This window comes from Vanellus vanellus (genome assembly GCF_965231255.1).
Source record: "Vanellus vanellus genome assembly, chromosome: 4".
Taxonomy (NCBI): domain Eukaryota; kingdom Metazoa; phylum Chordata; class Aves; order Charadriiformes; family Charadriidae; genus Vanellus; species Vanellus vanellus.
This window is the reverse complement of record NC_138909.1, coordinates 50,074,386-50,100,359: the sequence shown is the minus strand read 5'-3', so window position 1 is coordinate 50,100,359 and position 25,974 is coordinate 50,074,386. Positions and strand designations below refer to the sequence as shown.

General features: G+C 38.5%; 1 protein-coding gene across 1 annotated transcript in view; it reads right to left on the bottom strand.

The window, feature by feature from the left end:
• Nucleotides 1-25,974, bottom strand: part of POLR1A (RNA polymerase I subunit A) — a 36,054-nt gene that overhangs the window by 6,430 nt on the left and 3,650 nt on the right. The window contains exons 5-30 of the mRNA XM_082482036.1: nucleotides 25,234-25,319; nucleotides 24,997-25,106; nucleotides 22,891-22,977; nucleotides 22,101-22,203; nucleotides 21,469-21,631; nucleotides 20,112-20,285; nucleotides 19,782-19,904; nucleotides 18,728-18,955; nucleotides 16,178-16,432; nucleotides 15,616-15,807; nucleotides 14,710-14,853; nucleotides 14,088-14,271; nucleotides 12,025-12,107; nucleotides 11,754-11,912; nucleotides 11,324-11,422; nucleotides 10,324-10,476; nucleotides 10,046-10,128; nucleotides 9,189-9,354; nucleotides 8,427-8,648; nucleotides 6,128-6,342; nucleotides 5,316-5,483; nucleotides 4,240-4,375; nucleotides 3,079-3,236; nucleotides 2,134-2,248; nucleotides 1,386-1,502; nucleotides 256-537 (exon numbers count right to left, since the gene is read on the bottom strand). Coding sequence (XP_082338162.1) covers nucleotides 256-537; nucleotides 1,386-1,502; nucleotides 2,134-2,248; nucleotides 3,079-3,236; nucleotides 4,240-4,375; nucleotides 5,316-5,483; nucleotides 6,128-6,342; nucleotides 8,427-8,648; nucleotides 9,189-9,354; nucleotides 10,046-10,128; nucleotides 10,324-10,476; nucleotides 11,324-11,422; nucleotides 11,754-11,912; nucleotides 12,025-12,107; nucleotides 14,088-14,271; nucleotides 14,710-14,853; nucleotides 15,616-15,807; nucleotides 16,178-16,432; nucleotides 18,728-18,955; nucleotides 19,782-19,904; nucleotides 20,112-20,285; nucleotides 21,469-21,631; nucleotides 22,101-22,203; nucleotides 22,891-22,977; nucleotides 24,997-25,106; nucleotides 25,234-25,319 — 4,005 coding nt within the window. The remainder of the gene's footprint in view (nucleotides 1-255; nucleotides 538-1,385; nucleotides 1,503-2,133; nucleotides 2,249-3,078; nucleotides 3,237-4,239; nucleotides 4,376-5,315; nucleotides 5,484-6,127; nucleotides 6,343-8,426; nucleotides 8,649-9,188; nucleotides 9,355-10,045; nucleotides 10,129-10,323; nucleotides 10,477-11,323; nucleotides 11,423-11,753; nucleotides 11,913-12,024; nucleotides 12,108-14,087; nucleotides 14,272-14,709; nucleotides 14,854-15,615; nucleotides 15,808-16,177; nucleotides 16,433-18,727; nucleotides 18,956-19,781; nucleotides 19,905-20,111; nucleotides 20,286-21,468; nucleotides 21,632-22,100; nucleotides 22,204-22,890; nucleotides 22,978-24,996; nucleotides 25,107-25,233; nucleotides 25,320-25,974) is intronic.

The following is a 25,974-nucleotide window of genomic DNA, read 5'->3' as shown; positions in this document are numbered from 1 at the left end:
GTGCATCGTATCTTTAGATTAAAAAAACAATACACCTGTCAAAAACCTGTTTTTAAAAAAAGTTTCATCAGGGGTTCTGAAAGTTAGAAGTTACTAAAAATTATGTCAAGAAGTACATTTTGTACTGCCACTTTTCTGTATTAATATAGTATTGTTGAGAGAAAACAGCTGCAGTCCACTGATTAATTTGTCATGGGAGCTACATGCAACTGTTGCGCAACCACACACAGATGTTTCCAGGCACCATCACCTTACCTCACACCAAAGTTCATTTTCGATGTCAAACTTGTAATCCTGTATTGATGGGTGGCTGTCCAGAACAGCATTCACTCGCAACTCTGCTGACTGAAGTAATCGATCTTTCTCTTTTTCAGTCTGAGACATAAAGGAAAGATGTTGAGAATCATCACCATCTGCTTCATTCCGATCTTCTTCAGCACTGGGAGTCCTTTCTTCTTTTTCTGATTCAGCCTCTTCATCTTCTAGATTCTCATCAACATTTTCTTCCCCGTTCTCTTCTTCACTTTCATAATCAACCTGCAAAGAAATAACATTGTATTTATCTGAGATGATAGAACATGTACAGAAACAAAGTCCACCATGAACAGTTTTATTCATGAATATTCTTTACAGCTGAGTTGCAAGTATGTCGCCTATGACACAATGAAAAGGCAATTTTGTTGTAAAGAAAATAATACAACAGATTCATTTCAGTCTCTATTTCTTTATAATCTTGCCATTACTCCTCAATACAGTCTGGGATGCTACATGTTACTGGGATTGTAGCAGAATTTAGTTTTCTCCCTCTGAAAAAGGCTCTTCCCATAATCCAGCTTTCACGATGGGATTCCCTCAGGATTTTCAATTACTCTACCCTCTCGCTGAAATTACAGCAACCCATCTTTTAAGCAGTAATTATGAAATAGTGAACACAGAAAAACATGCAGAGCCAGGGAGAATATTTATTAAGAACCACAATAAACTTTTAAGAACGGGTAATGGTATGAAATTAGCAAGAAGTTAAGGTGAACTACAGCACAGGCTTGCCAGACACATCCACCCAATGCCTGAAGAAAAAGCCTTTGGAAAAACGCAGATCTCTTCCATCTCGAACTTGCAGAGTTCTGTATTCCTCTTAAAAGACAGCAGTGACCAAGCTCAACCAAGGTCATCGCAAGTCTCAGCCAACATCTTCTGCTATAGTTTCCCCCCCGTCCAAATCAAAACTGATTAGCACAAAGCAGAGACTTTCCTCACCCTTTTCAAGTGGGGTTTCGTTTTTTTTTCAGCATTTTGCTTCAATGGAAGCTTTCCTTCTCAACTCAAACCAAGGCAGAGGAAATTGAGAATTAATGTGCAGTGCTGGACACCTATAAAATCATTACCTCTTCTTCCTGGTTCTTCTTCCGTTTTGCTTCTGTAGCATCACCATCCCCTTCATCAGCTTCTGCATCAACAATGTTCTCTTCTTCCTCTACTGGTGCTTCCTGATTGTTCATTGTCTAGAAATCCATGACAGACCAAATAATGAGTCTCACTGTGCTAGGAGGCATCAACTGCCTCAAAAGGCTTTAGCCAAACATTTGGAATTTAACAATCCCTTGTTCAATGGTCTACCTTTACGGACAAATTAATTTCTATAAGCCCACTACTATAAAAATATAATGAACGTAAACTCCTGATAACTTTAACATTAAACAAGATGCATGTCTACAAGATTGTTTATCTATCAGTTTCATTATATGACAGTCCTTGATGGGAGAGGAGTGGCAGAAGAAATGTGCAAATGCCTTCAATGAAAAAAGGATTTTCCCCAAAGTTTTGACAACCACTGCTACAACAGGACATTGATCTGGGCGCAAATGGAGGGCAATATGCTTTTATCTCACTCAAGGTGAAATAAACAGGCATTTTCAGAGTACAGTCTTAAGTAAGCTAGGATTTAATAAATAATAACTTTAATTTCCTTGTTAATTTTATGAGGCCACAAAGACAATTTATGCATAAAGAAAATATTGAAGTAGCAATTTATTATTAACACATTTTGTGTTCACACTGAAACATGCTACCCTTTTCCAAATTCTGGTTCTCAAAAATAAAAGTGAGGCATTTTCAGGTAATGTTTTTCTGTACCTTGTCTTGATCACCATCTAAATCCTTCCGAGTTGCCTTCCGGGTGCTTACTTCAGTAAAAGATGCCATCTTTGCACTCTTCCTTTTAAATGCTTCCAGAAAAATTTTAAAGAACCTGAAAGAAGCAGCAACCCAGAATCTCAAAGCTCAGCAGTCAATTTCAAGTTGACAGAAAATTGTTTAAGAAGTCAATCTACGCATGACAGGACATATTCTCTGGTGGATACAAAAGTACTTATAGGATAAGGCAAATAATTCTTCTTCTCATCCCTTTCCCATTATTTTAGGAATCAAAAGGTTGCTATCATCTCTCTTACAATCACAGATGTAGCCATGCATCCAAAACTTAAAATTATAAGCTCATCTGGACATAAAATCCACACATCAAATTGACCTTCAGAAGAGATGGCTTACTACTGGACTTCTTTCTTTTTTAAATCAAAGAGCACATGCAAAATTGCTACAATAAAGTAACCCAGCTTGAACTCAGGTGGCCTGAAGGAGGAAGAAATTAACGAAGCCTTTTTGCAAAATAAAACCAGCTTTCAATAGACACTTATCATTAAATGTTCTACTTTTAGCTACACAAACTTGGCCAGACATGGGGAAGGATGCAGGGGGGAAAAAAAAGGGTAAAAACCCAGCCTTTCCTGATTTATTTATTTTTAAAAAATAATTTTAAAAAATAATGTTTAATTCTGTTCAATGAGAGCACCAAGGGATACCTAAAGTATTCAAACATTTTTGCTGGTAATAAATGCTTAAGCATCCAAAGATAAGGAATGAGATGTTACTTATATGGCCCTTTTCCCAGTATATTGGAGACACGTGAAAGACATGCTTTGCTACAATTCTGCACTGTCATCACACCACAGATACACAGTTTTATTCAAGATATAAAAAGCAAGCATGTAGACGCTTCTGCAAGCACATCTGCAAACTCACTTTGTTTCCATGAAGTGCAAGATCTCCTTGGGTTTCACACACTTCTCATCTCGGTAATAATCATAGGGCAAGAAATGGAATTTGATTTTGTAGAGGCGATGTTTGTTCTGCTTGCACTTCACACGCAGGGATTCCTCTATCTCAACTTTCTGCAAGACCTACAAAACCCCCAAGTAGGAACATTACTCCTTTGATGAAGACACTTCATTTACTTCCTGCAATTCCAATGCTTTCTATAGGAGACCAGAATCATGCAAGGCTAACTGGCAAACTTTCCTGGAAGCTTTGTGGCAGCTCCTCGGCAAAAGGACTCCATACTCTTATACTGTCTTTGGCTTAAACGCCTCTGAACAATTAACTTAGACAATATTGGGAGTACAGCCTCACCTTCCACCTGATTCCTTCACAAGGGTGTGCTAACAGCTTCATCTTATTGACCCATGCTCATTGACCATGACAGTATTTCAGCACAGAGCTGAGGCTAACTCTATCCTTGCTGCTTTCAACTTGAAAGACAGAAGAGTGGAGGGCATGCAGGAGAGCACAAGAAAGGCCACTCTCCTGGGAGAAGAGGGAGCATAGAATACATCAGACTTCAGTATATTAAGTCTCCAAGGAGCCACATGTTCTGCTTCTATTGAGCACAGCCACTTCTACGAGATTAGGATGCAATCGGGGACAAACAGAAAAGTCACTACTATGCCAGTCACAGCCAGATTAGCTTGTCTCTTAAAGACAAAGCTAAACCCCTCCAATTCTAGAAATTGACAAAAAATGAGCTTGAGAAAAAAAAAAAAAAAAAAAAGGCTATGGCAACAAACATAATTCCTCCCTGCCATTATACTAATGCTATGTATGAACTATTACCCTCCCCCTTTATGTTCTAGAGAGAGTTTGTAGCCTGTGACAATGCTCTCTACAGGTTAAATTGAATCTAAGTCTCGTACAGCCACAGTAACTTCAATTCCTTTTGCTGCTCCAATTCCTAGCAGCTATTACAGGTTCAGTATGCAAGAGATGAAAAGAAAGGACCCTCTCATCTTGTGCCCACAGATAAACCTTCAAAAATTGAAACTGCTACAAAGCCAGACTAACTGATGAACTCAAATAGGAAATTTTGTTTTTCAGACTCTCAAAGGATACACTGAATAGGAGGCTCACCTCAGCTAAGCACACTTTCGTGAGTCTTTTCTTAAGCTGTTTCACCTTCTTGAGAGCCTTCTTGGTATTGAACACAGGAACACTCATCGTTGGCGTTTTAATATTTGCACTGGCCACCATCAGTATTTCCCGCAACCTTTAAATAAAGAATGATCTTCAAATTAAGCAATAAAAGCACTATGCAATCAAATAAATATCTAGTTCATTTAATTAGGCTGCATGCAGCAACTGCCAGTTCCACCAAACCTATACGCATCAAGAGCTGTGGTTACCATTGCAGTGCTTCTTTTCACTTTTCTGGTTCCTCATCAGGCACAGCACAACTATAGCCCTACTGCCGCAATTAGATTATCATCCCAATTACGGGAAGAGAGTAGAGATGATAATAAGTTATTCCCAGAACAGAAGAGCAAATGAAGCCTGTTTCCTACAGAAACATAACATATGCCTCCTCATACTTTCTCTCCCCCCCCTGCTTCTCTGAAGTAACACAATCATGTCCCACTTAAGGCATCACACCTGCGCACGAGGCCAGGTCAGCACCCGTGTTATTCAGAACAAGCTGATGACTACCTGGTAAACACATGTGCACTGATAAAGTCACTGTCACCATACAGAAGAGCCAGGGGAAACCTGTCTGCTATAAAACAAGTCACTTTCTACATAGGTGATAACAATACTAAATGTGCAAGATTTCACAGTTGCAGTGAAATTTTGTGTGTGAAAGAAACAGGTTTAAAAATTAGTAGGGGGAAGAAGAGGTCAGCAGAGGGGAAACCCACAAAGCACCATTTCTTTAGGCTTGTACTATACTGAATAAAATACAGAAACAAATAACCATTTGCTAGACATCAGATAAGAATAAGGGGCCTTCACAGGTATTTTGTATTTGGAAAATGAACCAAAACAATTCTAAAATTGTGAAACATTAAATAGTTCTGAACAGGCATAATTCACAATTAAAACTGAAGGATTGTTTGCCCTCAAAATTACACATATACCTGCCACTGAGATTAAGCACTACTACGTAGGTGCCAAAAATGGCAAAGGACCCATTGAGAACAAAGTTTTCTCACCTTGGAATACCCAATGTGACATTCATTTCACCTCTGCCAGCAAAGTGGAAGGTGTTCAGAGTCATCTGTGTGGAAGGTTCCCCAATACTCTGAGCTGCAAGAAGACCCACAGCTTCTCCTGGGTCACAAAGAGATCGCTGCCACTTTAAATACAACAAATCCTTTAATCTGAAGATAGGAAAAGAGAAGAGGTTTAGCTCAATGAAGTACAAAATAAAGAACCAGAGACTGAACCATTGCTCAGTTCAATAAAGTTACCTCTTTCAGCCAGTTTCTCCTGGTACCTTATGGATAAACACACTCCAGAAACTGTAAAATTGTCTCTCCCAGTCTGATTTGACAAACACAGCCCATCAACACAGAACTGGGGCCTTGGCCAAACCATGTTTTGCTTCTACTGCTAATTCCCACAATGTCAAAAGAGAATCCATTTACTGCCACTTGCTCATCTTAACTGCCTTGCTAACTTCAAGGTGTGGCAAGAGCATTTTTTTTAACTGTTACTGTAAAGTATTATTTTATATGTAGGGGGACAGCAACATGTTGCTGTTATTCCATAAAGACTTTGCCAAAGCCCTTAGCAGCACAGAAAGTTCAGATTTGGAAGAAACGGATAATCAGGGCCTCTCCACTGAACACTAAGCACACTTGGCTTTCAGGAAACATTCTGAAATCCACTATTTTGTTTCACAAAGGTCACAACTAAAACAAGAGTTGATAAAGACTTTTCATCTTTAGCAAATTCAGTCCAAAAATAGGTTTGGAGGGTTTTTTGGCTCAGTGCAAAGTAGTAAAGACACAGAAGTTATTACCTATCAGAAGAAAGTGCTGGGCACGTATAACTTTGTCTGTTCTCAGATTCCCACTTGTTGATATAATCTTCAACTCCATTTTCAAATGTTTCAGAAACAGAGGCAAAATAAGTATCTGGACGCCAAACTCCAAGGCTTGGGTCAGGACACTTATTTGCCTTCTTCAGATACTTTCTTCGTTTCTTCTCATCTAGTTCATACCACATCTTCAATAACTGAAAATAAGAGGGGATTTTTAAGCAGGCTGGTTTATCCACAGTAAGACCAAAACTAAATAACACAGGAATCAAGCAATAGAGAAGGAGGAAAAGATTACCTGTGTAAAACTGAAGGGTGTATGTAAGACACAGCAAACAACAACTCAGCTACAAATACGGCATTCTCCATTTTTTGATACTTACACTTTTGATCCCAAATGATTTCAAGGCTCTTTACAAGCTTGAAATAGTCAGAGTTAACTATCCGTAGTTAGTAGTAGTAGTAACTACTCCAGAAAGCAGTGAAATACAGCCCTCTAATAATGATTTTAACTTCAGCATGAAGCCCCTTTACAAACTTAAGTCTTTACTTCTAGCTGAATACCACCTTGCCTGTCTAAAGCTGTCATGACAAAGGGGCTTCTCTGATTTTCAGCTGTCAACATTCAAGCACAGTAGTCCAGCAAAGACTTTGAACATAGCTTGCATCTTATGCATGCTCATCAGTTTTACTTCTATTACTCAGTTTGCTAGTCTTTCAGTAACATTTCAACTGTTGCATTTAATAAAGGTAGAAGTTAATACCAACTTAAAAAAAGAGAAATGAGCTAAACTTATCTTCTACATGTCTTGCTATTTTATGAAGGAGGAACTAGCTTGTGACATGAAAGTCAGTCCATTGAGCTTGATAATGTACTGAGGCAGAGATAAACATGTATCTGTATCTACCTCATTTACTGAAAGGAAAAAACGATCAGTGAATGAATCCCCAGGCCAAACTGGTTTGAATGTTATCAAAAGTGCCAATAGCAACACAAATTCAGCAGAGCTGATAAATGAACCAGTGATTAGGCATAACATTTGCAGATGAGCTCACAGAGTTATGTCTCAACACCTTCAACTTGCAGTTTCATGCTGTCCACATTCTACCAGGGCAAATTCCTTGTGAAAGCAAGGCATCTGTTTGCCTTTTATGTCCACGCATATAATCTTCATTAGAAGCCATAACACATAGATTAGTGCCTTGAAGTACAAGGCGCTTAAGTAAGAGTACATTTTTCAAACATTAGGCCGGGCTGGCTCAGCCCTCTGATCCTTGTATTTAAACAGGCTCTCATCCAGGTAGCAGATACCTGTCCATCCAAGAGATCTACACTGTGTACATGAAAAAAAAACCAAAAAAAAACCAAAAAAAAGCCCCAAAACAATCCCCCAAATCCACCCACAATCATCAGCCGGTTTCTAAAACCAGTTTTACGTCAGAGTTTTTGGACTCTGCCCTAACACTAGGGCCCACAGGCTTTAACAAATGAATCTCAGCTTACCCACACAGCTGACATATGATTCCTTCAAAAGATAACCTCTATAAGTAGACTGTGAAACTCTTTGGGACACTTGACCCAGGTGGCCATGAAGGCCAGTAGCATCCTGGCTTGTATCAGGAATGGTGTGGTAAGCAGCACTAGGGAAGTGATCGTTCCCCTGTACTCAGCTCTGGTGAGGCTGCACCTCGAATACTGTGTTCAGTTTTGAGCCCCTCACTACAAGAAAGACATTGAGGTGCTGGAGCATGTCCAGAGAAGGGCAACAAAGCTGGTGAAGGATCTAGAGAACAAGTCTTATGAGGAGTGGCTGAAGGAACTGGGGTTGTTTAGTCTGGAGAAAAGGAGGCTCGGGGGAAATCTTATTGCTCTCTACAACTACCTGAAAGGAGGTTGCAGAGAGGTGGGGGGTCAGTCTCTTCTACCAAGTAACAAATAATAGAACAAGAGGAAACGGCCTCAAGTTGTGCCAGAAGTTTAGATTGGATATTAGGAAGTATTTCTTCACAGAAAGTGTTGTAAAGCATTGGAACAGGCTGCACAGGGAAGTGATTGAGTCACCGTCCTTGGAGGTATTTAAAAGGTGTGTACATGTGGCACTTAGGGACATGGTTTAGTGGTGGACTTGGCAGTGCTAGGTTTACAGTTAGACTCGATGATCTTAAAAGGTCTTTTCCAACCTAAATGATTCTATGATTCTATAAAAAGCCATTTAAAAAAAGTCACTGAATTCTGCAATTTTTATAAAGGGCTCAGTTGACTCAACTGCTTCTGTGTTACCTGTAAAGTAGCAGGATCTCTTCCATTTTTGATTTCTCCTCCTGGAACCTGTGCTTTTACACTTGCCATTTTCTTTTGGGAAAACATCAGAAAACCTCCTTCTCTTTGCACAGAGTTTTGGTGCCTGGCTCGCCACTTTTTGATAGCTTTGAAATGCTGGTTAGCTTGGTGAGACTCCATCCTTGCTAAAGCTTCATCCAGATGGTTTGTCTTCTGTATTACCTATAAGAAAATTTTATGTATGATTACCCTTCTCTCTATGCTCGCTGTAGCAGAAAATGCAAAGCAAACTGAAAAGGTCATCTGCTGCCACTCAAAACATTCAGCTGCTGTAAAACAATTTTAAAATTGGTTTTTAATCCAACTGAGACAAAACTCATAACTTTATGTGACTATTGCCATTCTTTAATAACCAGTGATGATACTGGTAAAAATAAGTTAATCAAACTTGACAGACTGAGGAGTAAAGTCATCTGTGTTGAGTCCAACTGAAAAGTTAGAACAGATGAGAACGAGGACAGCACTTGGTGCTCTGTTGAAATTAGGACTGCTTGAATTATGCCTCAGACCTAAGTTTCACATCCATATCTTGAATATAATGGCAAATAAAAATGTAGGTTAATCTGACAGTGACTGAGAGAAACAACTGTGTTGGATCACAGTTGGAAACAACTGGATCCCTAACAGATGTGCCAGATGTTAACCGTGCATTTCAGTCTTTCCCTTCACCCCATATAAATACTTAAGATTCAGGTGTTCTACCTCATAGTTTTCTGCAATGAAAGGAAACTGCTCGGGTTGCAAGAACTGAGTTTTAGGGATATCAAGCCCATCTTCTCCGTAGAGAAACTGCACCACACTGCCATCACTATCTCGTACAGTCAGGTCATACTGAACTACCAGTCCTTCCAAATGTTTTATGATACACCTGTTCCAAAGAAAAAAAAAAAAGGTAAAAAAAAGTTGTTAAGAGGCTACAAATCAACAAGGACGATATAACTCTAACATGAAAATCCCTGTTTTCATTAGTATCTTAAATGCACTTAAGGGCTGATCAGGAATTCTGGAAGCCAAAATCATACAGACACGACACACAGTGAAACGTGTAATAATATTGCAAAGCTTTCTGCATGTTGCTCCCTCCAGTTTCCTTGGGCTGAAGTGACTTAAAATGAAGGAACAAATTACTCTCTATTTCTGCTGTGAACTCTAACAGTTGTCTGAAACAATTCCATTATCTTCTATATACTGAAGGTGTCGCTTGAATAAAGAAGAGTGTCCCACAACATGGCCAAGAAAAACTACAGTTGCTTGGAATTTGTACATCTTTACTTGTACCAAGAAAACAGATCTCTTGTTGCTGCTATGTGCCAGAGATAAGTTAGAGACTATAAAGTTCCACTTGATCTAGTCCTCTAGAAAGTCAGCCTTAGAACAAATATTCAACACTCAGACTTTCTAAAAAGCAAGTACACTGAAGTTAACCTAAGCAATGCAGGCACTTCTTCCAGTCTATAGTACGCTACAAAAAAAAAAATTTGAAAAAAAAAAAAAAAAAAACCCACACCAAACCCCAAAAGGACCTTTTAAAGGCTCAGACACTAAAACAAGCCTCTTACCTTTGTAGGTATCCAGAACGGCTGGTTTTGACAGCTGTATCCACAAGACCTTCCCTGCCAGCCATGCAGTGAAAGAAGAATTCCTAAACATAAGCACAATACCTTCAGCATTCTGCTGAGAAGTACACCAAGATTGGCAATTTACACTCTTTCTCAAAAGCTATATATGAAAGTAGGGTGAACAAAGATGATTTATCTCTAATAGCAGACACTCTGTATTAATACACCACGATTAAAATAAAGTTCACAATAAACTCCACAAGCAGTATTAAACTTACAGAAGGTTTGATCCCAGTGAGAAATCTGCCAGTCACAAATCCTCCTGAGCTAGGGGAAAAATCATAAGGCTGGAAACATGGCAGTGATTTGCCAGATGCCATCAGCGGGGGTCTTCGACCTTCCAACTCAATCTGGCCCAGCAAACAAGAAATCTAAACGTGGATGGGAAAAAAGGAAACACCACTGTTTCATCAAATGTTCACTAAATGTTCTTTAACTAGATGTCGACACGTTCATTAAATGTTCTTGCTACTGATGGGCAGAAAAGCATGTAGATCTCATGTGGTCTTTTTAAGTTATTCCAGCCCCCTGACTCAACCTCAACATTTCCATTCTCATTCTGTGTGTTTATTTTAATACAAAGAGATCTGAAATTAAAAATATTGTAAATATATTTTTTGGTCCCTACATTACCCTCACCACCTTTCACCAGTGTACTAAAAACTGAACCAAAAAAAACCAAACCAAAACAAAACCCTCTATGTCTTGAGCTTTGGTCATTCCCTCTCATCAGAGAGAGAATTTTAGATGGCCTTTTCATGTAGTGTTTCTTGCTTGGTGTCTGTGTTGCAGAAGGCAAAATGAAAAAGCATCCTTGCCATTTCTACCAAAATCAAAAGAAGATTTAGTTGTTCCTATTCAGTGGAAGAAGGAAACAGGGGGTCAGTCTTCATGAGAGGCCAGGAAAAGTTCTTTCTCCTACAGTAGGTTTATTTGTATAACCTGCAGCATTCCTTCTAAAAAGAAGGTCTGCTGGTTCTATAAATCCTAATATACTGAGAACTGATTTAAAAGTATAAGGTTATAATAAACACCTCCTCCATCCCCCACTGAGGTCTTTATCTAAAATTTTTCCATGCCAAAGGCCTCTATTCCCAAAGCCCAGAATAAAAATCTTGCTTTGGTATAAGCTATTGAGAAGCTTTTGTGTGAATATCTAACATTCTAGGACAAATCACATCTACACATGTAGCTGCTGAGTATTCTAGATGTCATTACCTGCATTGTATTTACAGTGGATCCTTTGGCTCCTGACTGTACCATCAGCTGCAAATTGTTGTCTGGAAAGCTCCTGTGGAGACCAAGGGGCATACAAACCTAAAGAGTTGTGGTGGGGTGAAGGGAACAAAACCAAACCATTATTAATAAAATAATAAACCAAAGCAATTCCTGTTGAAGGCTTTTAGAAAGTGAAGCAATGAGTAACCACAAACATTCCTATTTATAATTTTAAAAGCATCCTGAATATTAAGCCATCTTCTCATTCAGGGAGGACAAGGTTGAGGTGATGAGGCAGTATGTAGAGCCTCATGCTGGGGACAGACGGAAAGGTTCAGCCTCCAGAACAGCCAGGCACCCCTCAATGACGTTAAACTTAATAAGAAAGTCTCCAAACAAGATTAGTATACACAGATGCCTCGATGCCAACCTTGTTAACTTCATTGTTGTAATTGTTTACTTCCTCCTTGAATTTCAGATCAACCATGTTAAAATCCCTCTGGTCTTTGCAGAGATGGGCATCCTGCCATTTCCCTTGGACCTCTTCACATGATGCTGTTTCTGGCAAATTAAGAGCAGCTCTAACAGTCTGAAAGTAAAACATGATGGGGCTTAGGTGCTAAGTAAGCATGATTAAACAAGGCTGGATTTCAAAATTTTTAATTATGGGGGAAGAAAAAAGTTCTGCAAGACAGACTCACTTCAATACCGCGCTGGCTTGACTTCTCAATGATTTTTCGTCTTTTGTGGTCTGCTTCAGGTTTAACCAAAATGTCTTCAATGCCTGTCAAAGAAGAGAGACAGAATACATAGTGTTCTAAACTGTAAAAGAATTGAGGAAGAAACCATATTTGATGTCAGAGATTTTGAAAGCAAAGAGCTGGAAAAGAAAGTCATAATTAAAGACACAATAATTGTTAAAATCAGGCTAATTGCAGTTTGACAAGAAAAAAGAAATCTGAGTGACTTTTTGATAGCGAAGCCATAGGCTGTCAAAAAAATGATGCAACATCAACTAAGCTAAGCATTAAGGGTATAAAATCAACTCCCTAACCTAAAAAGTCTAACCTTCAACAGTGTCTATAAAATCTTAATCAGTGCACTTGCACAAACAAATGTGTTACACGCCAGTCACATCAAACTGCTTTTTCTCTTCCACCCACTTCAAAGTTCCTATTAGCTGAACTTTGCAGAATCTGCCATTTCCTAGCTTTTTTAAAAAAGGTAAACTAAAAATATAGACCCTTGTGATGACAGGACCAGGAGAACAACAGTTTACAACATATCAAAGGTTGGACTCTTAACTCCCATAAACTATTTATAAGGGGTCCTGCAAAGTCACTAAAATGGTCACTAAAATGGCTGGAGCACATGATGGATGAGGAAAGGTTGAAAGACGTGTTTGTCCTTTAAAGATACAAGGAAACAAAATTTTCTTCAAGTGGAAAAAAAATTTGACAATATATATGATCAAATGTTGGCACAGGGACCCAGAGAGGTTGCACAATCACCATCCCTGGAGATATTCACAACTTGACTGGACATAGCCTGGTGCATGCTCATCTGGGCAGGACTTGCTTTGAGCAGGCAGCTGTGTTAGATCACCTTCAGAGGTTCCTCCCACGTTACAGCAGTTGTAAGGGGACAAGTGGGACACTTTACTAATGAGTTACACATGTTTATGAGGCAAAGGAGCGTACAGCCCCATCATGTGTCCCTCTATTTTCACTCTTTCTGTCCAGCCCTGCTCTCCTTTTCCCACTACAACCTTGTCTCTTCTACTTTATCTCCTTCTCCTGAACCTTATTCATCTCATCCCAAAGTCTTATTTTGCTCAGTCCCGAATCATCTCATCTTCACCAAATCCCAGACTCCTGCTCCAGTCCCACTTCTCTTTTTCTGATGTTTTAACTACCTAGTGATCCCAGGCCAGTTATCGCTTCCTATCTAGTTTTTGCACCCTGGCTCTCAAGACATATTTTCTGTGTCTTACTTCAATCACCACCTTCACTTCAAAAGATCTCCTTCATTTTTCCGTGGCTCACAGCAGTTTGTTGGTTCCTCGCTACTGCTGTCTACCAGTTGACCATGTCTATGTAACTATAAGTGATCATATTAGGCCACCAATCAAAGCCAATTTAAACGCTCCTGCTGCTATATACTCTGAGTATTTCATTAGTATAAAAACATCTTGTAAAGCTCTACATGGTAATTTGGAATATTTCAACTATTGCAAGAAGAGACGGTACAGTAAGGGTCAGATTTTTATTGTGTGCCAAGTGCATTTTATATGAGTTTGCAAAGCTGTAACGAAAGTCAAACATTTAGAAAAGATTTATAGTAGAATGAGATATGCAAGACTTGATTAATAGCCCCTCAAAATTCTTCCATCTCACTTTATCAGTTGTTCTGGTTTCTACGCAACAATTCTTTTTCAGAGAAGTAAAAATAACAAAGCCTCATAGGAGGCTTTGTTATAAAAAAAATTTAAACACAAGACATTTAGACTGAGTACACTTTGACTAGGCAGGACAGAAGAGAGAACTTGATGGACATGCTCAAGATCACACTTTCTCTTTATGCTTAGAAGGCCAGCTATGCACCAACCAGAACAAAGGCTGGCAAACAGCTATCCCACTCAAGGACAGTCTTGCAAAATTTTATTTACAGAACTCTTAGCATGTATTATACCCAACAATGCCTGTTTTATATCTCAGGAGGTGCTGCACTACAGCACTGCTGAATTAGCCCTTGTATTACTCACCCATTGTAAATCCCCTGTACAGCTGCAGATAAGCAGTAAAGAGGCGTCCTAGACATGTTAGCACTTTCCCACTGGTTTCACCCCCATAGATTTCATAGCAACAGTGGACCAGGCCATAGGCAGAGCTGCCAAAGTGAGCTTTGTCCAAGACTCCACATAGTAATTCCCCATTTCTAATAATAACCTGAAAAATAAAACATAGCTATTCAGGAAAACAGAAATTGTGATCTTATTATGATCTCTATAGGTTTTTCTGTGTAATCTACATTAAAATAGCCCATATATTGGTGAACAGTTAGATATGGTCAAATCATCTATACTTCCAGAATTTATAGTAGAAATAAAACTTCTAACACCATTTGTATTTTTCCACCTATAAAGTCGAACAATGAAGACACATGGTCTAACAAAATTAGATGGAATCTGTATCAGTCAAGATCTGAAAAGAATTTTTCCTGACCCCCAGGCCTATCCTCTAACCACCACCTTCCAGGAGTAAACATTGCTGAATATCTGTTTTTAACTTAGTCATCTGCCTGCTTCCCTTCCCATTCCTCTACTCTATACACAATTTTATTACAATACAGCCCAGCCCAACCTCCAGAGTTGCTTCCCAGCATACCTGAGATTCACACATTGAATCAAGATTTAGACATTTGTTTGCAGGTCCCTTTACCCAGGCTCTTCCACCAATCTTAGCTTTCCCAGTCAAATTCAGTGGGAGGTGTTTTTCTGGAATTATGTTTATTAACAACGTAGAAACAACCTATAAAGAAGTAGGAAGAGTGGTAGAAACTATTTATTTCCTATATTCCCTTCTCAATGTAAAGAATTGGGCATGGAGGAGAAAAGCAACATCCTACACATATTTTTTCCACTGATAGCAAAGCATTAAAAGCTCAGAAATCTGAAGTTTACAAGAGAGGAATAAGCTCTTGCTACGCTAGCCTTTGAGAGATCAATGAGCCGAGGCACATAATTATTCAGAAACATATGGCACCAATAAATACATATATTTAAAAAAGTAAGAAAGCTGTCTGTTGAGTTTTACAGGAAAAACTGTCAGAGAATTTCCCCTACTCTGCTATAAGGCATAACACTTGGACTGAATGTTAAACTCTCTTAAATAGTAGCAAATGGAACATTCACTTGGGCTTCCCAGATATTACATCAACCTAATGATGATCTCAACCAAAAAGTCCAATACCAGAACATTTACCTACAACCTTTAAGTTCAGTTTACTATGATCAACAAATTCCTTTTCTGCTCCCATGCTTGCAAAATGCAGTATTATACTTCTATCTGCAACACTGTTCAGAGCAGCAAGTAAAAGTACTATTCTAATACTGTCATTTCAAATGAAAGACAACTCTCATAGCTCAAATAACACACACCAAGACCTACGTGATGTTGATTAGATGATGAGATCTGGCTTTTTAGAAACCCTCAGCAGCACTGGTTTTAACATTAGCATTCTGCTTACTTTGGAACCACCAGCATTCTTTAACCCAATAAATTATAAACTACCTGCTTTCCTGTCCATAATCGCTGTGGTTTCATAATAGCAGGAGGAAAGATTTTAATTCTTCCTTTTTTGTCTGTTAGTCCTCGGTAAACAAGCTCCATATACTGCTCTCTGGTGAAAAAGCAGCCCCGGATTGTCATGCTGACTCCAGAAATCATGTGATCCTGGATCAAGCCAGGAAGTGGCTTCCCATCCTAAAGAGAGAACAATAAAAAGGGTTGAGAGCGATAATAAGTTATGTGCTAGCAGCCCCAAAATTATTCAAGCTGGATAAAAGTACTAAAGAGTCATTAGTAAAGAACTCGTCATCACAGCGCAACTCTCCACTAAATCTCCTCTGGACATTGACATTAAAAGGAACGAGATTGTTTGGATGTGCTGGGCCTTCTTTAGATGAAGAGAACCACAAGTGGAGACAGAACAGAAATCAGGAATAAATTTCAGAAATAAATTATTTAAAAAAAAACCCCAAACAATAATCTCATTTATCATTAGACAAAACAAACAAACAAAAAATCAAAGTTATTTCACATAGGAATAAATTTATCTGTCAGTTTTACTTACCTTTGGAACTAGATACTGTTCATCAGTAAAGGCTAAGGTGTAGGCTTCTGCTCTACCCAGCTCACTCTGTGGAAAATGGGCGTTCATTTCATCACCATCAAAATCAGCATTATAAGCTTTGCAGTTGGCATAGTGAAGCCTCAGAACTTTTTCTCCAGGCAAGATTCGGGCCCGGTGAGCTTGGATGGAAGGCCTGTGAAGTGTGGGCTGGCGGTTCAGTAAAAGGACATCTCCATTTTTAATATGGCGACATACCTGCAAGAGAATTTTGGTTGCTGCCTGTAAGCCATTTCAATGCATGCCTCTGAAAAGACTGCATCTTGAAATATGCACGGGTCCAAAAGATTTTCTTCCTTGTAGTAACGTTCTGCGCAAAACTTAGTAAGAGAATCAAGACTACTTGCCCCTGAATGCCCTCTGCTCTCCACCAAACCACACTCTAAGGATGCATATCCTCTATTAACTCCCACAAACCACAGTGGTCAAACCAAGTTAACAGCATGCAAACCACACTCTACCAATCTCCCCTCTCCCTTGGCAATATAGGGGTCAAAGACTGAAAAAGAAAGAAAATTATGCCATTTGTAAATGAGAAATACTATTTATCCAAAGCCCACTGGGCTGAATTGATAATACCTGTCACCATACACCCAGCACTGGACAACCTAGAATAAGGTAATAATATGACCCAGTAGTTGAAGCAGAGGCCAGGGATCTCTAAGTTATAATTTCAGGTTTGAGTACAACACAATATATCCTTATCTAGAACAGAGTCTCTCAAAACAGTCTCATTTTCATTTTTCTGTCAGTAACACCCATATATCTGTTTAAGTGTTTATCAACAGTTTGTACAGTCTAAATACTGTTATGTTTACTTCTGTGACAGGTTCTGAGAACTGACATCACAGAAATACCCAGTCTTCAATATTAAATCTCTACCATGCCTATATTAGACACGGGAGTATACACAACAGACATTGTGAAAAGACCAAAACTTTTGCCCTAGCAGCTAAATAATAAGTTCTCAACTCTTGCAAGGGATGGAGATGCAGTTATTAAGCAGCTGCAAAGGTTGATTAAACTGTAGCACAGAGAACTCTCAAACCCTCCAGCAGCTCCAAAGAAACAACTGGCTATAAAATAGTATGGGTTGGAAGGGACCTTTAAAGGTCATCTAGTGTCCCTCGCCTTCCTTTCCTGATTTCTTACACCTGGGGATTGAGAGGTCTTGTGCTCCTTAAAGATCTGCCAGCTCTGTTCTGTTCCCTTGTCCCTGAGGGCAGTTTCCCAGGGGGTCCTGTTGACTAACTCCTTAAAGATCTGGCAGTTTGCTTTCCTAAAATTCAGGGTCCTGACTTCACTCTTTGCCTGACCCATATCCCTCAGAACTGCAAACTCCATCAGTGCAAGATCACTGCAGCCCAGGCTGCCTCCAATCTTGATGTCACTTATTAGCTCACTTGCATTGGTGAGCAACAGGTGCAGTATCCAATATCCCTCCTCTGGTGGGGCTATTACCTGTCTTAAGAAGTTATACTCGATGCATTCCAGGAGTCTCCTGGATTGCCTACAGCTTGCCATGCTATTTTTCCAGCAGATGTCAGGGTGGCTGAAGTCTCCTAATAGGACGAGAGCCTGCAAGTGTGATGCCTCCTGTAGCTGGAGTAAGAAGGCTTCATCAACAGGCTCCCTTTGACCTGGCAGCCTGTAGTAGACACCAACCGCAAGGTTCCTGTTGCTACCTTGATCTCTAATTCTTACTGATAAGTTTTCAACCTGCTTGTGGCTATTCTTCAGAGACAGCACTAAGCATTTCACAAATGCTAATGTCTGTACAAACAGATGGATATGAGTGGTTGTTTCTTGTTTTGTCATCAGTAAAAAGAGATGGTGATGGGAAGATGGATCCCAAGTTACAGCAGTCAGCGCTAAAACACAGACCGTTCCTTCCCCGGTTGGTTTCACTGCCAGCACAGCTGACACAGAACGGAGGACTCTACATTGTACATACTCATGGGCAACCCACTCCTGGAAGACAGGTCACATCAACTGCTAGTGCTGTACCTACTCTATAAGTATACTGAATTTCAGCCTTCAGAACTACCACCAAAACACTGCTCCAGATACAGAAAAGGAGAGGAAAAAAATGACAGCAATTGCTGAGAAGGGCAGGGAGGCAGGGGGACATAAAAGCATAAAATGAAATCAGTATTTTATCCTCCATGCTGCTAAGACTTCCCAAGAATAGTCAGCTATATAAGAAAGACTACTCCCCATCTTGGCAAGATGAATGCCACACACTGCACATTCAGAGAAGAGTAAAATTCAGGATGGAAAAATGTTTTTTAGAATTTGAAGAAGTATCAAGCTTTTCTTCCCACATCATCCTCAACTTTTTCTCAGCCACCTACTAAAAGATAAGATAACCCTGCCCTGGAGTCTTTGTAAGCAGGCCCACTGCAATCACTAGCAAGGACAGTAGTAGTGTTATTTAAAAAAAACCCAAACCTAACTAGCATGGGGCTCTGACAAGCCCTTTGGTGTACTCACAATCTTCAGTCCTGACTGGGGTGCGCCTGAAGAAGGAGTGAGGAGCTGTTTGGCTATGGCCTCCCTCTGGGTCAGGCTGCTTGCACTCAACACTGTACGAGATCCATCTTCATTAATGACCATGGAGGCACCAGGGTGAACCTTTGGGCCATTTATGACAGCCTGCCTCAGCTCTTTGACATTCCAGGGAGTGACCGGCTGAGGGTAAGTCAGTTTGGTAGCAAATACCTAGACAGGAGGGAAAAGAGAAGAGACATAACTAGTTGTTCAACTTTGGCTTAAAACAGTACGAAGTCACTGAGAAAACAGTGTCAAATCAGACAATGTAAACATAAATTACTCTAAGCTCTTGGATTAATCTCCTCCTCAATCTACTGTCATGCCAAATAAATACATTTCTGTGTTAAAATCATCTACCGTAAGAATAGAAACAATGTCATTTTTATGATTTTCTACTGCAATAGAAAAGGCAAACTCAATTACCAATTAAAAAAAAAAGAAAGTATGATTTTAGATTCTGCAAACAAACTGACAAATACAGAGAAAAAGCACATTATCACCAAGTCCGCTATTTGCGGATAGGCAATCAGAAAAGATGATACAATGAAAAGCTCAAATTCAGGCTTGGTATCATCTCTGTGTGGTTAAAAATCATTAAGGATGAATGAAGTTGGTGACGCTATTATTGCCTTTTCTTAAAGGCTGCCACAGCTGTTACAAGATACGCTGTAAAAAGAACACAGAAGAAACAGTATCTACTTATAAAGTTTGCACCGATTCATATTCCCAGGAAGCAAGTACAGCTTTTTCTTTTTTAAAATCTTCTTTCCTAGATGTCACATTCAGCATAATGGTAAGAATTTCCTGCTCTTCAATACTCCTTCTTTATTAACACACAGTAGTAACATACAGCTATGACACACGGGGGAGGAAAGAGTCCAGATGAGTAAAAAAATCTCTAAATTTTAAACTGCTTACTATATAGCTGAAAGTGTTACAGTGTAGTTTGGTTCCCAGCACCACCAAAAAGAAACACTCCTTTATTTATTCTTACCATAGGAATGCCAATCTCATTGGTACCAATGTACATATCGGGGCAAATGACTGATCGAGCAGCAAAATCCACACGTTTTCCCATCATGTGCTTGCGGAAAAGTCCTTCCTTCTTCTCCAATAGCTTTGAAAACAGAAGTTAGTTAATGATTAAAATGTGAAAGCATGCAACATCAGACAGATTCTCCAGATATTACAGTGATGAGTATCACGAAAATGCCTACATACTAACCACAAACATTTCACTTTTTTCTTATTCCATCAACTTCTCTTGTTTTATCCGTCTGAGACACACAAAGCCCAGAGATTTAAGATTCTGCCTGCTACCCACCTGACGAATACCAGGGTATTTTTCTGTCATTAGTTTGTCCATGTCACTATCAAATACAATGTTGACATGGCTCTGAAGACGAATCCAAGCATTATACAGCTTATCTGCAATGGTCTGTCCTGGAATCATTGTCAGGACAGAATGGTCCAGAGGTTCATTGTTCTCCCCCATCTCCTACAGAAACAGAAATCAGAAAGTTGAACTTAAAAAAAAACCCTTCTATTTACTAGGCTGAAATTATAGTATTAAATAGCAAATGAAACATTGGCCACTATTTTGCATCCCATTGAAAACACTAATTTATTTTTTTTTTAATATAAACAATATAAATTTTCAAATTATTACAACCAAGTACTTCAGACAGGTCTGCTGTCAAGCTTTATAAACTGACTTGGATGGGAGATCACCAAACACCAAAGCTACATATACCAATGGGATTTAAAAAGATGATTGCTAATCAATCATCTCCTGGTAAGTGACAGACTTCTTTCCAAATGAGATGTTACTGGTTAGTCAGTCTATGCTACAAATCACTGTGCTACCAGAAAGTCCTATTCTTATATAAAAATAACGTAAATCCAAAAGCTTTTATCACCTACACCACTTTGTTTTCACAGTCTGAAAGTCAGTATACCACACATCCAAAATGCATTAACCTCCTGTCATGTCAAATATTTAAAAAATGTATCTCCACCTAGTGGCTAAATTCTGAATAACTAAAAATGTTTTCAAATTGTTTTACACTTAGGATGCACATCAAGTTCAGCTGAAACTAAGTCCCATATCAAAGAACCCTCAATAATATAGTTCATGAACAAATATGAAAAGAGGCATTTTGATTACCCCTATATGACCATGTGAACTAGTCAGCAGTAAACAAGCATTGCTACTAATTAATGTTATTTGTGAATTTCTTGTTTATATTTAGACATCAATGGTCAAAACCAACCATGATCACAATTGGCTGTACCAGGCTTAGAAGATAAAGTGGATTCCCCCCCCCATAATTTTTCATTTGATGAGATGCTGGAAAAGTTTTATTATGAACTGTTTGCGCTGTACATATTTCATTCTCCAGTAACAGGAGCCCGTTATGTCTCACATACAGTTATGTAATACAAAAACCATGACTAAAGGAGTCTGCGTAAAATGTTTTTCCCTTTGCATCAGGCAGGTAAGTGGAAAGAGGCATGAGCCAAAAAAAAAAAAAAAAAAAAAAGCTATGGAGACCATGTCCAATAGCACATACTCCAACAGCCCGGGCAAAAATTTTTATTGGAACAGTTTAAACAGGAGCCTACCTGAACTCAACCCACATATCCGAAAAGAAATGAATAAAATAACCAGCAAATCTTACTGTTTGGATTTCTTCTTCTGTAATTTTTATCGGCTGACATTGTTCTTTTGCCATGAATATCAATAGCTTCCGTATCATTTTGGCATCCTTCATGACAGCCTGCAAGTTCACAGTCTGACCATTTGTAAACAGTCGGTCTCCAACACGATTTACGGGACGGTACCTACAGCAGACCAAAATCACTTTATAAGATTAAACCCGCTGAAAAGTAGCATGATAAACCTCAAACATTCTAAGATAAGTCTTCAATGCATGAAAAATAATCCCTGTAAACTAACAGTGAGCATTTGAAAATTCATATATTATACTGGGACAGTCATAAAAGAGGAATGATTCCTTAACAAGAAATTCTACCAGTACTATACAGTTATAATATTCTATAATAATTTCAAATACTAATACTAAAATACATTTTTTTCATAATAGGTATTTCAGTCCTTTAACAAATTCATTTGAAGTTATAATAAAACTTATCATCAGTTACTGTTGTAATTTTTTTTTTTTTTTTAAGCACTCCACTGACACTTTAGTAGACCAGTGTCTGTACTTAAGGTGTTTGCATCTCTGACTCCTGCCAAAAGTATACGCTAAACCCCATGATTTCTACAAAAGTGGTTTTGGGGAAATTTTACCTTGAAGGTGGAACCACAAGTAGATCCAAAAAAAACATGTCTGGACTGAATCCAGAACTCTCATGGGGATCCATACCAGGGAAGAGATAACGCAAAAAGAAACCTAAAAAGATACAATAGAAAAGATAAACTCATTAGCACTGCTATTGTTTGGGAATCCAAACCCCCAAATGCATTTGGCCAATCAAGCCAAAAGAACCTGCTAAGTTAAATACTAGCGTGATTGCTTAAATAAAAACATTTAGGCATACTTTAGAAAGAGCTGTTGTTGTTCATTGGTTTTTTTGGTCACACAGAGGATTCTTTAGAAACAGCTCTGAACAGAAATATAGAGTACAGCAAAAGAAAAAAGCAAAACAGCAGGAAGAAAGTTTCCATCTACTAGCTGTGACTGATAGATGAAACTGGTTTGTTTTTTCCTGGTAACTGCAGACAGGTTCAGAGTACAGGGAACTCAAAAGAAGAGACTGCTAAATACATTCTCAGTCTTTAACCTATGTAACTGTGGGGAATATTAGGTGCAGCACCACATAAACATCAAATCCTCTGTAAACAACAATCGTGATTTGTGCAGAGCCACAATTTGAGAATCGCTAATCAGGCTATCCATTGAATCCAGCTCTCGGCATTCACTAGCCACCAGTCCTCCTGTCACAAAATCTGTCTTGCAGCCAGGAGCCCTTAAGGTAAAAGACAAGAGATTTGACAAGGAGTTCACACAGGAACATTTGCAGACTTTGCCCGCTAAATGACACAGAAAAAAAGTAATGTTGCTCTTAACAACCATTACCTTCATTCTTCCACAGAGCCAGGATGTATTCCTTGGCAGTCATTGGTGTCAGGTATCCCCTCTTCCCTAATTGGCTTTCCTCAATACCTGAAAAATAAATAAATAAATAAAATTATAAAAATAAAAAGAAAATATTTATTAAAAAAAAATAATCAAAAGAGGTTACTTTGAAAGTTTGGGGTTTTTTTTGCTTATAATGATAAGTGCTTCCCGCTCAGAGAAGGAATGGAAATAAATACAAAATGTACTGGCTGACATCTACATTAAAATTGTCATTAACATGTTTGCCTTGGGAATATGAAATTAACTCAAGAGTCTTCCCAGTATGGAAAAAATAAGCCATTTCTGTGACTAATGGATATCAATATAAGTAACTGAAACAAAACTCAACTTTACCCATCTAAATTGTATGCTTTATTTGATTAATGGTGAGCTGGACCCCTTCTTCAAATGATCTCATCCCATGACCAAAACATAAATCAAGAGTCAACCTGCATCTGGTCAACACAGAAGTGGGATTCACACATTACCAGTCAGATCAAGGTTCCCATGAAATACTCAACTGGATGAGACAATAGTGACAGTCAGCAATTCATCTATATTAAAAGTTAGAGTCTAGGTTAGCTGTATTTCAACAAGAAAGGAAAACGTGGTTTTTCTACTGAAAAGCAGAAAGATCATCTTTATAAAAAAAGACAGAGATTTTAGGTTTCAATTCCCACTTCTCTTGCAGGCCAGTCCCTTGTGTCCCGGGGAAGCAAGAGCACATGACTCTGAAAAGCAATTCTCCCATGACCTCAGATAAAGTTTCCTACTCTTCTTTTGGATAAGGTCCACACTGAAACTTCAATCCCCCATTCCTTCACATAGAAAACCTTTCTATCCCCTAAACACAAATACATCAATGCCAAAGTTAAAAGTACTCCCTCCGAGATTCAATACAATGAGCAACAAAGATGCGGGCTACACAGAATGTACCCAACTGTATAGTCCGTCCCATTTCAGAAGATATAATACTTCACTGCAATGAAAGTAGCCAAGCAGTGTTACAGCCTTGGTCTTTGAACACTGACAGGAGGAAGATATTTCTTACCTGTATTTCAGCTGTGAATGTTAACAGAGACTGCCAGAATATGGCTAGTTTTGAAGCTTTCTGTGGTAAGGCAAGGTATTCTAAATCTAGCAACTCACCAGACCTTCCAGAACAGCTGTTTTCTTCACTAGCATAATAGAACACACCCCCAGACTTTGGACAGTCCTCAAGGGGCTCAAATAAAAAGCCCAAAGCAGTACCATACAATTTAATGGAGTGAAATCATAGTTGTCACTCAAAAGTAGTAACACTAGGATACGCAAACTTTCCTGCCTTTGTTGAATGTGTTATGGATAGGATATTAAGTGTGTTACGGATAGGATATTAAAGTAAAGATCTGACCTTTCCACTTTAAAACCCATCACTGACATTGTGCTTCCTCAACCACAACTCCAGAGATTTAATCTAGTATTTAAACCACAGACTAGCAAATTAAATAAGATCTCTATATAAAACTTTTCTAAGGGTTACATAACTCACACACAAATCTGCTTCAATTCTACCTGGTTATGTAAAGGATCAAGGATACAACAAGAGGAAAAAAGTAAGTTTAAAGCGATTCAAACACTAGGTTAATAAAGCCTAGAAAGTGTCACCTACTTTCTTTCCTGTTTTTTCCCCTTTAACAGGAAATTCTTCCATAAGAGTTAGGATTACCCACTTTTCTTTCTGAAGTAAGGTTGGTGATCTTCCTATTTTTTTATCTAGCCTCCCTATTTTAAAAACCTAGCAGAAAATCACCTACCCACAAAAACCGAAGTGTCCCACACTTCACAGTAGAGTTCACATAGATTATGTTTTTATGCTTCTTTTTCTGACATAAAGACACTTGAAGTTGCAAAAGCACAGAAGGCTTGCAAATAGAGAAATTTAATGGAGTCAGGTACTCCCCTGCTAAGTTTACTGTTATATTTCTTTTTTTTTATAAATGAGTCACAAGCACTCAGAATCTGTGCACCTTAAATACATGAAAATAAGTGCAAACATATTTGAATAGAAGACAAATACTATACCTGCTGGCTCATCCAGAATGCTTTCCTCTCCTGACTTATGGTACACTGTAGAAGGATAGGTTACTGTCAGCTTGCTGTTATGCTCTTTTCGCACTAGTGATCTCCTAGACCTTAAAGGAAAAAAAAAAAAAAAAAAAAAAAAAAAGAAAACCAGGAAAGGCAGATAAAAGTTAATACAAATGCTCACAATATTTAACTTTACACCAGCTATTTACTTCTTCATGTAGTTGAACTTACTTGCAGTTTGGGCATTTCTTCGAACTCATATGTGATTTCCAGAACTGTGCTATCAGTTTATTTCTACATTCGCATACATTTTTTACCTGATAAAGCAAAAAAAAAAAAAGGTTAAAAATACCAAAGTAACAACAATAAATTAAAACACAAACATTATTAGTATCAATGCACACACATCTTTGTATTGATTTAATTCATGCCTTGAACTCTAGTGTTCTTCTACCATCTTCCCATATTTGCTGGAAACATACACTCCTCAATGCTCACCACACTCAATGGTGTTTCAAGTCAGTGCTAAATTTTCAAGTCAGTACTAAATTTTAAAGTTTTTCTCTAATGATGATTCAAGAAGGCAGAAGATTGATAAAAATAATTTCTTTTGACTGCTCATGAATGTATGATTTCCAAAGTGCTCAAGCTTAGTTTTGAAACAAGTGATAAAGAAATTAAACTGGGCTTATAAACAAATCTGCTCTAAGATGTTAGACCTTTAAATTTCTTCACTAATATTTTACTTTAACTCACAATGTACATTAAACCGCATTTAAATGGAAATGAGAATTCAATTACGTAACTCTTTCTAAAAATTTCACCGTAATTCTGCAAATTTGCTGGAGGCATGAGTTCTCAAAAAATGTTCTCCAGATCAAAACGGCTGGAGTGTAATACAGAGAAGAATCAACATCTGTAGGTAATGTACTGACAACAGTATCAGGTTATTTTTATATGATATTTACACCA